The sequence below is a fragment of the Psammomys obesus genome, unplaced genomic scaffold (assembly GCF_907164565.1).
Source record: "Psammomys obesus unplaced genomic scaffold, mPsaObe1.curated_primary_1811, whole genome shotgun sequence".
Taxonomy (NCBI): Eukaryota; Metazoa; Chordata; class Mammalia; order Rodentia; family Muridae; genus Psammomys; species Psammomys obesus.
The window spans coordinates 20,449,008-20,462,059 of NW_026596134.1; the positions used below are offsets into that span (position 1 = coordinate 20,449,008).

The 13,052-nt window shown below is 40.2% G+C and overlaps 1 protein-coding gene across 1 annotated transcript in view; it reads left to right on the forward strand.

Moving 5' to 3' along the window:
- Dio2 (iodothyronine deiodinase 2) overlaps window positions 1–1,149 on the forward strand; it is an 8,968-nt gene extending 7,819 nt beyond the window's left edge. Inside the window, 2 exon segments of the mRNA XM_055592701.1 lie at window positions 566–1,124; window positions 1,127–1,149. Of these exon segments, the coding sequence (XP_055448676.1) occupies window positions 566–1,124; window positions 1,127–1,149 (582 nt within the window).
- Window positions 1,150–13,052: the final 11,903 nt, after the last annotated feature.

Here is a 13,052-nt window from a genome sequence, read left to right on the forward strand (position 1 = left end):
ACACACACACACACACACACACACACACACACACACACACACACACAGAGAGAGAGAGAGAGAGAGTCAATAACTAAATATATAAATGGAATTAATTATTATTTAAAAGAGGGGAAATGAGGAAATAAATTAAACTCATGTGTGTGAAAACTCAAGTTTTGTCTGAGTCTTTTAGAATACACAAAGAGGCAGTCTATTCCAAAACCAAGATAATTTATCTTAAAGTGGACCATTTACTTTTAACTTTTAAAATGAAGTCAATTAATCATTCATTCTGTAATGCTTGCTAGGCACTGGCAGAAAAGTGAGAATAGCAAAGAACACCAGAATCAACTTAATTATGAAAACAGTTACCTCCAGTTTACTCAGAGATAAACAAATTACCATTAATGAATATTCAGAATAAAAGACTTTTGTTTTCTCTTGACCATCCCTTATGTTGCCTAACATGACTAGTTTTTACTCATATATATATGTATACATATGTACACATATATTTTTTCATTGTATTGAAGCAGCACTGTGCTTAATGTTGTAATTCTTTTTTTTTTTTTTCCACTATCAGGTTAAATTGGGTGAAGATGCTCCCAATTCCAGTGTGGTGCATGTGTCCAGTCCTGAAGCGGGTAACAATTACGCCTTGCAGAAAACATCTGGGGCAGAATGCCACCTCCTTGACTTTGCCAGTGCAGAGCGCCCACTGGTGGTCAACTTTGGTTCAGCTACCTGACCACCTTTCACTAGGCAACTGCCAGCCTTCTGCCAGCTTGTGGAAGAATTCTCATCAGTGGCCGACTTCCTCTTGGTATACATTGATGAGGCTCACCCCTCAGATGGCTGGGCGGTGCCTGGGGACTCCTCTCTGTCTTTTGAGGTGAAGAAGCACCGGAGTCAAGAGGACCGGTGTGCAGCGGCCCACCAGCTCCTGGAGCGTTTCTCCTTGCCGCCCCAGTGTCAAGTTGTGGCTGACCGCATGGACAATAATGCCAACGTAGCTTATGGGGTAGCCTTTGAACGTGTGTGCATCGTGCAGAGACAGAAAATTGCTTATTTAGGGGGAAAGGGTCCCTTCAGCTACAACCTCCAAGAAGTCCGCAGCTGGTTGGAGAAGAATTTCAGCAAGAGATGAATTCTAGATTAGCTGGTTAAAGGTGTGCTTGTAATAGAGTTTATTATTTAAAAAAGAAGTTGAGAACGGAAGTGAATCAACTGAATCCCACTGCCTCACCAAAAGACGGGGGACATACCTGTCGGAAACCGTGAATCTCTTTAACGTCGCAGCACTTCCTTTAGTACACGAATGCCATCGGGCTAAAGAGCAGGTCTGTTACCTTCCTTCTGAGTGAACTGATCAGAGTTGGAGTGCAAGAAACCCTGGTGCAGCGTGTGTTCATTCTTGCCTGTAAAAGAAGCGAATCTGCCCCGTACGTGCTTTGGGACCAGAGGACAAGAGTTTCCAGAATACTTACTGTTAAGGGAGCTACTGATTAAGTGTATTGTCTCGGCTTTAGTCACCAGGAGCAAACCCAACTGGAAAGTCCCCCAGATACTTACTTACGATGTGATTTTGAAGCCACGCCATGCAGTTAGGACTGAAGTGTTAATTCTAGCTGTGCAGTGGCCTGTGCTAGCCCCTGTAGTCCAGCGTCCCAAGTGTGTATGTAGATCCCAAGAATGGTACCAACCTGGAGGCCTAAGATGGCACTGGAAATCTGGCAGATGGTGAAAATCCTTGACAGTGCTCTCAAAGAAGACGGACTTGATGAGGAAGGACAGAGAAAGCAGAAAGATGAAATTGCTTAGTGTTTTACCTGGAAGCTGTCACCTGCGCTAGCGTTGGAAGCTTGCACACAGCCGGGAAAAGAGAGAGGTTGATTGAAAACAGCACAGGGGGAATGCACACGGAAACAAGATTCGTAGCAATACTCCTAGACTGGGAGGAAACGGGCAATGGAAAAGATAAAAGCAAGTGACTGCTTTTAATGTGGAGAGAGTTACTTCATGGAACGATAGGTGATATACCCATCTCAGTGGATGACACCTGTTAAGGGAAAATCCCGGGGGTCTGGTGCTGCTGGGCTGTTCCTGCCAAATCCCTACAGTTACAATGTTACCTTCCCCTCCATTCTTAACCTCTGTAGCATTGCTTTCTCTGGGTGCTGAGTGAAGGGTGAGGAAGATAGGTACTTTAGCCATCCAGCTCCTGTCCTCTCCTCACATAGCTGAACCTAATGATAAGAATTTCTTCATTTAAACATGAAAGCAATTACTCTGATAATTTCTGCCTACAGTTTTCAAGGCTTGGGCAGAGCTTAATCTTGGTGCCACAGGGACTCGGTAAAATGGAATTTCCATCAACATTTGAATTTGGACTTGGGTTTTTCCTCAGCTGGGGCTAACCCATTTGTTGAAGTTTAATAACTATGTGCAAAACTATGATTATATATATGAATACATTTCTCTTAATATAAAAGCAACACAGCTGTATCTGCAAGTAATACCTAAGGATCACAGCCTCTAAAAACAAAAACAAGCAAACAAAAACCCAGACCAACCAATGCTGTATCCTAATTATATTTTAAGCTCAAAGAATTTCAGACCTCAACATATGGTTACAGTTACATGCCAAATCAAGGGTTTCTTGTATCTATTACATTCAATAATTAAATCATAAAATTGAACCATATTGGAAAAGATAATCTAAAGTTAAAACTATCTTATTAAAATAGTTGTCTCAAATGAGTAAAATAAGAAGTGGCTATGTTTGAAAAAATAGTATTGTTTTTTAAAAATGGAAGCAAGAAATAAGTCAAATTGCTAGCCCATATACTATTTAGATGATAAAGCACCGTTGTAGCTAATGTTTTTGGCAGCATCTAAGATTGCCAGTGTTTTAAATTCTGTGAAAGACACACCCGCAAAGAAACAAAGGAAATTTCCAGAATGCAGCAGTGTCCAACAGTTGTAAAATCATATTAAGATAGGTTACTTCACATTTCTCAAATGTTAAGGCCTACAGTCAAGGCTTGTTGGTGATTCCTCATTAATTGTAATCTTCAAAATGGGGCTGGGGTTTACGTGGTTCTCTAGGGAGACAAATGAAACTTGGCTGCGGCACACCCACATCATAGTCCACAGATGTCCCCTTTGGTTTCCATGTACGACTGTGAAGCAGAATGTCAGAGAGTCAGTGGGGGGGATGAGTTTTGGTTAATGTGATGCCAGTTGTGTGGGGAAAAGAGATGGCGGGGGAAAAATCACCCAGTTGTGCTACATTTTTAAAGAAAGAGAAGGTTGTGTGTGCATACAATTTGTCTTTGGGAGGACAGGCCAATGAAGGAAAGAAGGAAGAAGAAGCAAACATACAAAGACACAGACTGACTGTCAGGGACACAGACATGTTCAGTAGAACATGGCAGAAACACTGGATAAAAAGCTGTTGAAGGGCCCGGGAAGAAAGTGGATTGGCAGAGCTCAGGAATCTTATACTATTGGAATGAGTTGGTATGATAAGCCTATAATTATAGAACCTATTTATCTCAATGTAAACTTCTATGAGTTCCTATGATGTGCCTTTTCTAAAATTAACAAGAAGTCATTCATCCAGAGGTGAGAAAAATCAGTGCTCAGCTATTGTGCTCAGAGACACTGTTAGGCTGTCAGCACCCACTTCCCTATCATGCCTTTTATAATGTATATTCCTTTGAAGAGTGATAGTTGTAATTCTCACAAGAAAACACACACATATATGTATATATATTCTGACAAGGATACATAATATATCTACATATGTGTGTGTTTCTTGGAGTTATTATTCTCAGAACATAAACATTTCCCCCTAGAGGATATCTTTACATGGGGATATCAGTTTATACTTTTAAACTTTTAAACTTAATTGGCCTGTCTACTAGAAACTGAAATGGTCTGTCTACTATTAAAAGAGTTTCTCAGAATCTACATGGCACCTGGATTTCTCAAACACTTAGCGTTTGAAAGACATCTTAGAGCTATTCAAAACTCTCTTCAGTTTTTTAGTTAGAGGAAGTAATCTGGACAATGACCTTCTTGAATGGGCATGAATGAATACCTGCCCAGCAAATGTAGACATACTTCATGCAAACGCAATGGACCTCTGTGGAGGCAAACAAGTCATTGTCCTGGCTCTGTGTTGCCAGTCATTTAACACACGTGTTAACTCTGTTTATGCTTTAGATCTATGCTCCTGTGTCAGTCACAGATTGCGTCTCTGACTTTTGGTAATATCAGCTTCTGAGTGGTCGGTTTAATTTAGTTAAGTTATAATAATCAATAGACACTTACTTTCTGACTCCTTTGCCTGAGTGTATTTTACTACTTGGGATTTTGAATAAAATTTATAAAATGTGGTGAAGTCACAGGTGGGGGATGCCTCACGTAAAATACTGGAGGGGCAAGACTGGGGATGGTACTGACAGTTTTCCAAGAATTCCCAGGTGGGTACAAGCTGCCCTTGGCATGCCCTGTATCCTCCATCCGCAGCCAGGGGCAGTTGCTGATGTACAGGGCTTGCCATTATGTAAATTGTAGGAGGACCAACCTGGACATTAGTTCTACCTGACCTCTGACTGATGGTTTGGAAAATAAGTTTAATTAGAATCCCTTGGCTACTGCAGAGGGAGAGATTAGGCTGATTTCTGTCCCGTTGAGGGATAAATAAGGACTTGCGCCAGCGCTTCAGCTTTTCAGAACACAGCCAACGTCATCTCTCTTAGTGGAAATTGACTGCAAGTCTTTTAATGCTAGGAGCTTCCTTTATAACAGCTCCAAACCAGAACTCAAGTACATTTAGTTATACTCCAGCTTCTACCATCGCCTTAAATATTGATGTCAAACCTGCTCTTTGTATGGACTTCCAGAGTGGACACAAGGATCACTTGCTGCTTGGTGATGGTACTGTCTTGGGACTGTCCTGAGTCCCTCAGAATGGAAGGATCTGAGGCTGTATGAGCCAGAAAGCTGCTACCTGGGAGCAATGACCCTCCCCCCCCCCCCCCCGAAGGGGTGGGGGCTTATAGATTTGGAAAGGTTTGAAATGAAACTTCTTATGCTTAGAGGAAGGCTGCTGAATGTCAGTAAATGACTTCAGGATGAGCAAATATCAGGTCTGTTCTTCGTGCTCTGTGTTCTAGATAACACCAGGTCTCTGATTTGACAGACTCAGCTCTGTTCTGAGGTGAGTCTGAACCAGCAAAAAGCAAACATGTACAGATATCCAAACAAGACTGCTAACGCAAGCCAGGGCTCGCTGCCTGTCTCAGGCAGCAACACCAGGGCTCTAGGGAGTTTATTTAATATTTACTGAGACTTTGGAGACCTAGCAGATGTTTAATGAAGTCACTATTTTGGCTCAAACCGCCCTCCCCCATCTGTTGAAAAAAAATTCAAACAGGTAAACATAAAAATGAATGAGGCCCACAGAAGGGGATGGGAAATAAATAAAATTCTCTCAAGACTGCTCCAGACCATGCCATGTGGTCGTGACATGTTAGGCGTGGTGGATAAGAAGACCTACGTACCCAGTACTTAATAACCAAAGCAATTAAAAGATCTTGGATAGGGGATATTGGCCAGTTTTGTTTTAGTTGTGTATCGTGTCTCCACCAGACTCAAAAGCCCATGTGACCAGGCACCGGAAGGAGGAAACTGAGATGTTCAGGGCTCACTGGTGTGCGAATGATAACTATTGACGAAAGAGTCATCACTCAGTCTGTGGTTGGATGTTGTCACATGAGTCTGCCTCTCCTCATCTCTGTCTCCTTAGCAAGGAGAACGTTTGGATCATGGTGCAAACAGTGCTGGGTCAATGCAAGGAGAATGTGTGTGTGTCCATCTCTGCTTCTCGGTTGCAGAAAAAGAGAAAAGCTTTGGGAATTATCAGTAGAAAGAGTGTTATAATATTGGTGCTGAGTGGTATGTGTGCTTTTACAACTTGTTCTTATATTTTAATAAACTTTGAATAAAAGAATAGAGTTACTCTTTGGTTCTATTTGTTTATTTTTAAATAACCTTGCTCTGGGCTGGAACTCACTCATGCTTGACAACAAGAAGAAAAGCCACTCTCTTAATATTTCTTCTTTGGGATTGGTGGGCAAAGGAGACAGAAATGCCAGATTATTTTTAATCTCATCCTCTGTGCCAGAGTCTTCAAGGAAATCAAGACAAGTTGAAAGTAAACCTTCAGATATTTTTTCATATTTATTAACAAGCTGCACACAGAATTTATGAAAAGGGGCCTGAATCTAGGGACTGGAAATCAAATTTTTATTTTGTTATGTTTGTTTTTCTAGATTTTTTTTTAACGATTAGCAACATTTCAAGAAGTTGGTTAAAAACAACAACAATAATACGTGCATGTGTGTGTGTGTGTGTGTGTGTGTGTGTGTGTGCACACACACACACCTGAACACTATCATGCTTGAGTGCACACACATTCATGTAGACAAACACATAATATATATTGTTTGTTATGTGATCAGTGATGTATTAATATGTAACTAAAACATTTGAGCCATGTGTATCACACATACCCTACTATGAAAATGAGATGATTGTCCTGTGGTAGCCCTGCCTGGAAATAATGAGGAAACATATTTGTGAAATGGTTTAGGACGTGGGTTTTTCTTTCTCGAACATATCACTTAAACAAAATGTTAGGTTTCCTAAGACCCTGTGCTATCTTCTGGCCCTTTACCCTTAATTTTATCGATATTTATAGCATCTTACATAATACTCTGGACTTTAGCAGAAAACAATTTAAAAATCATTATTTTACAGTTGTTTATTCAGTGTTCTTTCTCCTCCGAACCCCATGCCAGGTTCATGCTATATGCCCATGAAGACCAGACTTCTTCGAGAGGCTTCTCATAGAGTTTTCAAAATCTTGCAAGAAACATGCACAAATTGGTCAAGATTTTTTAAAATGGCTTTTATCAGCTGATAACCCTAATCTTTGCAAATGACTAGGAGAAAACTCTACGTCATTTTTTTTTTTAAACTTTCAATATATTTATCTTACTTATTTATATGTCTACACTACTTTCATGCAGTAACCAGGAGAGGCCAGAAGAGGGCATTGAATCCCCAGGCTCTAGAATCCTAGGTGATTGTGCTGGGACAGGTGCTGGGAGCAACCTGGGGTCTCTGGAGGAGCAGTAAGTGCTCTTAAGCAGAGAGCCATTTCTACACACACACACACACACACACACACACACACACACACACACACACTTGCGCTCGCACCCTACTTCTTAATAGTTGCTCCTGAGTTTGCTATATTCAATTACAGCAATTTTCTCCCCACCCAAACCCCACGGTTTCAAGTAGTTTGAGACTTAAAACAACAAAATAACTTTCTTTTCTTCTTTTTAGCACCCGTGTTGTCTTTTATTTCCTTTATATGTGTCCATATTTGAACACATCATTGCTGTTAATTCTTTGAGCACTGTGGTCTGTTAGATAACAGTAAGGAAGATGCTTTATTTTAGATTTGCTGTCAAGGTTCTTTATGAAGCTTCTGACCCATATAATTTTCCTTTCCTCTCATGAATAAATTTCTTTCAACCCTTCTTATGAAGGAGGTCTATTGGCAATACACTTTTTTTTCGATTTTTGTTTGAGAATAACTTTATTTCTCCTTTGCTTTTGAAGGACAGTTTCACAGGCTACAGAATTCAAGGTTAATACTTCTGTAGCTTGCTGGCTTTTGCTTTTCTATTTTAGCACTGTAAATGTTTCACGGCACTGTCTTTACACACGTCTTCTCTAAAGAGAAGTCAAATGTTATTGCTTTCTTTGTTTCTCTATAGATGTTTTGTCTCTCTTGACTCTTCCAGCATTTTGTCTCTCTAGCTTTGGTTTTTCCAAACTTTGAAACTATAACAGGGCCTGTCATGCTTACTCTGCATTTCAATGTTTGTTTTTGCCTTTCAGTATGCCTTGTGCTGCTTCTGCTCCTCTTCCTCCTTCTTTTTCTTCTTGATGGGCATAATATCCTTGTTGACACAAACTCACATAGATGGGCTTTAGTTATGTAGTGGGGGTAAGAGGTTCTTTTGTAGTCATATTGTTGGACCTCAGTCTTGAAGAGAGCCTTTGCCTTTGAACTATGATCCTCACAAATGGTTCCCAATCCTTTAATGCTGTGCTGGTAGTAATGAGTAACTAGATTTAGCTGGATTTCTTTTTTCTTTTCTTTTTTTTTTTTTTTTTCCTGAGGTCAGTCTGGCCCTCATAACATCCAGCTGGTTAGGTGTTGTCAGTCAGTTTTACCCGAGCGTAGACCATCTCCAAACAACAGGGTTCTGGTGTGCTTCAAAATAGCTCCTTTTGTCTCCTGCTTGCCATACAGTAGAATGCAAGTTTTCTAATATTCACATAGAGCCCCAGTCCAGTTTCTGGAGCTGAAATTTACAAAAGTCTGAGGAGACACACCATGACTGGGTCCGGAATTTTTACTTCAGAAGTTTTTCACACTGAGCCTCCTGCAAGGCACCAATTACTGTGTGGATATTCCTACTCAGGAAGAGGTACCTGCAGGCATTCCCAGGTCTTGACTTTCTATTAGGTAAGTTGTGATATATTTACCTTTCTGTTTCTCCAGTTGTAGGAAGGTGTTTTCCTGGGTCTATACCCACTTTATGGATTGAAAAGTATTGTTGAGTTTTCCAATCGTTCAGCTGCTTATTTGTTGGGGTGATTTGGGGACATACAAGGTCTATGTATATTGTCTGTCATCTAGCTTCTCGTTGGCTTAGTCAAAGAACTAAAAAAAAAAAAAAAAAAAAAAAAGTGCACACAGCTACTAAGACAGCAGGGGGCTTCAGTTAAAGTACAAGATACTTTGCAAGAGAGCTCAAATGTCCATGAACATTTGACTATTATTTCAGACTTCCTTTTACAGAATCAAAAGGGGCACTGGTTGGTTGCTAAGGGACATAGTGTGGGTGAATCTCCATTTTGATTGACAGACTTAGATTATGAAAGCCTTTCTCCATTGTGCATGTACTTTCTCATCATGCATCTGCTTTTAATCATATGCATACCCAAGTATGCATAGACATAAAGTGAAAATAATCTATTTTACCTAAATATTCACCCAGAAGACTCAGTAAATCTTACTGCCAATGCACCCAACATCAGTCCATTCCAAATCAAACTAGTCCTGAGTAACTTCTAGCACATTTGAATGGAAACTAACCACAAAAGAGGAGTTAATTACCAAATGATAAATTCTTATTCTGTTGCTTACATGATATGAATGTGTGGCTCAGTGTGGGTGAGGGTGAGGATGGATTGCTAGGCGCATTGTAAGAGAAGCGGGGTGTGTGTGTGTGTGTGTGTGTGTGTGTGTAAGTCAGGCTAAAGTGAGTACTCAGTTGCAAAGCTATCCTGTGCTTGCAAGCCTCACACGTGTAACTGGAAATTTAGGAAGTCAATATACAGGGATGGTGAGAGGGTTCAGTGGATAAATGTGCTTTCTGCTCAAGCCTGATGACCCGAGTCCAATCCCAGCAACCCATGGGAAGGCGAAATGAGAGAACCAGCTCCACAAAGTTGTCCTTTGACCTCCACACATGTGTCATAGCAGGTGCTCCTACAAATAAAACACCAGATATTTATACACAGCAATGCAGTGGTCTCAATCTACCTACTGCTGCTGCCCTTTAATATAGCTCCTCAAGTTGTGGTGACCCTCAACCATAAAATCATTTTAATTGCTACTTTGTAACTGCAGTTTTGCTACTGTTATGAATCATAATGTAAATATCTGATATGCAAGATGGTCTTGTCACTTGTGAAAGGGTCGCCCAATCTCCCCTGCCCCAAAAAAGAGTTGCAACCCACAGGTTAAGAACTGCTGTAATAATAAATATTTTTAAAAAAGCTAATATATATATTATATATAAAAGGTAATATGTATATAAGACAATATACATATGTATCTTGAGGTTCTGATATTTAACTCCATCTGAGAGGAAGCTCCATAAATATAAAGAAGAAACATCTAGAAAAAGAAATTTTAAAAAATAAAAGAAGGGGCTGGGGAGATGGCCCAGTAATTAAAATGCTTGGAATACCCTCATGGGAAAAGACCTGGTATGTAGTGTGGATAAGGGAAATCTCACTCCTATATAAAGAGTTACATGCAACTATTTTATTATTATTTTTTTAATATTAGTTACAGTTTATTAACTTTATGTCCCAGCTGTATCTAGCTCCCTCATTCCCTCCCAATCCCACCCTCCTTCCCTTATCTCCTCCTTGCCCCTTTCCAAGTCCACTGATAGGGGAGGACCTCCTCCCCTTTCATCTGACCCTGGTTTATTAGGAACTGGCGAGAGAGAGAGAATCAATATTCCCTAGGGTTGAGCATCCTAACCGGTTATTCGAGACCAAGTGATTATTCCTAAAAGCATATACACACAAGAACATTAAAAAGACTCAACATGCTATATTTCTACATGTAAAAATAGTAAAGAAACAGAGGCTATGAATTTGAGAGGGATAGGAGACAGGAATAGTTGATATGAGATGGGAAAGAAGGAAAACGGTGCAAATACAGTACTCCTCTATGAAATGAGCCGTAATATTAATGATGTCTGTGATGGCGATCATGACACAACAGGGTGGTGGTGCATATCTGAACACTAGCTCTTGTGGGGAGTGGAGATGGAGGCATCCGCAGAGTTCGTTAGCCAGCCAGTCTAGCCATCAATGAACAAATACCGTGTTCAGTTGGAGACGATGTCTCAAAAAAGAAAAATGGACAGTGATAGAGAAGGGCATCTGATGTTGACTGCTGTCCCCATACATGTGTGAACACACAGGCACATAGACATGAATACATATATACCACACACAAACACTAAGAGGTTCTTCTGAGTAGCCTTGAGCTGTTGTTATTACTTGAAACTGTGTTTTTTTTTTTTTTTAAATTATTAACATAGTGGATTGCATTGAGCATTTACAGTCTTTTCAAAGCAGCCTTGCCTGGATGAAGATTTTCCATGTTTTGAGTGACATGTTTAGTTGACACGGCTTGGGTTTGCTTAATATCCAAAAGGAACTGCTCAGTAGTGTTCCACTATGTAAATGTGCCACAATTTCTGTATCCATTCCTCAGTTGAGGGGTTGTTTCTAGATTCTAGCTATTAGGAATAAAGCTGCTATGAATGTGGTTGAGCAAATATCCTTGTTGTATACTTGAGCATATTTTGGGAGGGAAAAAGTATCCAAAAGGAAATGAAGCTAGAGTCAAAGGCAGGGAACAGATTCTCAACATAAGACCAGTGCAGAAAGTCTAGGTGGTGCTACGTTGAAGATAATGCAATGTCCGGGTGATCACAGCATCTAGCCTTTGGGAATTCCAGGGGTCTCCTTGCAGGACTCTAGCATCCCCAGAGCCAAACAGCTGCAGTCTGCTCTGCATGGCATGGCGTTTGCAGCCGTTTATGCTTTGCAGCTTAAGTATCCTGGGAACCATTCTCAGTCCTGCAGCTGCCTTGGCCTGTGTGGTAGTGGCAGAGATTTCCAGGTCCTTTTTGATAAACCACAGCCACTAAAATCTCCCTGGTTTAAAATCTCGGAGATCTGAAGGCTGAGCTTCCCATTCTTGCTTTAGGAGGAGGGGATTTGGGTTGTTTCCTATATTGGCTTTGCCCTCTCCCCTCCCCTTTACATTTTCATTATTCTAACAAAACACAATTAGGACAACTTCAGAATGAGGTGAACATGGCGTTTAGATGACATGGAATGGACTGTATAAGTAATCAGTCTATATAATTCAGACAAAAATTTTGATTCATCACTTTTCATAACACATGTGTGATGCTTTAGGAAATTTGGTAGTGTGTGGATTTTGGTACTTCTGTTACTCTTCAAGGTCAAATAAATACAGGCTATATTGTGTTATAATGACTGGAATACCCGAAATTTATTTTTTGTCATTATTTCTTATGGAAAACGACTTTGGCACAATGCACTGTGTGTGTGTAATTTATGACATCTCTCTCTTTTGGGGTACATACAACAGTGCTGGTTTGGACTTCGCAAAATTCAAAGTTTGGCTCAAATCTGCTTCTGTTTCCAATGCTTCAGTGCCCTGGCTTCTGTAGAAAGAACAGTGATTAATACATATCCCAAGTTTGTGGATATATCTTGAAGAGATTCGTCATATCTTATTACAAATAAAACCGTATTGTAATAAAATCAGTAGTAATCCATGATGTTCATTCTAGGGTATGAATATATTGGTGGCCTTTAAGAGTCCAGTTAAGGACAAATGTTGGATAGACTGAAATGAATTGGCAGGTGACAGCCTAGTGACCAGATTGAGCAGATCAGATATGTTAGTGGGTGCACCATGATTGTGGAAAGGTGTCAAAAAATTATTCAAGGCAAGGGCTATTTCTATTTCTTCATGATTCAGACGCACCTCGTCCAAAAATACCAAACGCATTTGGGTATTGGTTTTGTGCACACCTGGAAAGCTTCCAAGCAACGTGCAACAATCCCTTGAGGGTTAGGTTCCTTTACTGAATGCCTAGTCACTCTTTGGAAAACATCCCTCTGTACTCCCCAGTGATCCCTCTCTCATCTAGATAACTAGGAGATTAAGTTATTTTGGCCCTTGTTCTCCATATTTTAATGGCATTTGACATCAATAACTCATATACCTTCGCATTTTTACCTCCCTCTTTCCATACAGTCTCTTAAAATGGATATGACTGTAGAATTATTTCTATGTACTCCTTTGAAATAAAAAAAAGATAAGCAATGTGATGTAGGTGATATGAGATAGGATCAGAGAGATAATGTAGCAGAGACCTAAAGAAGGTAGATATTTGTTATTCTCTATATCGTAAGTATTGAGGGAGAAAATCCGAGCAAGGGCGGGCTTTACTGCACAAAGTCTACCTAGATCTTGGATCCCCAAATATTTGTATCACCCTTCCAATCTTTGTGTCTTCTTACACAACCTTATTATAGGCAGAAGGTACAAAAGAAAAACGAGA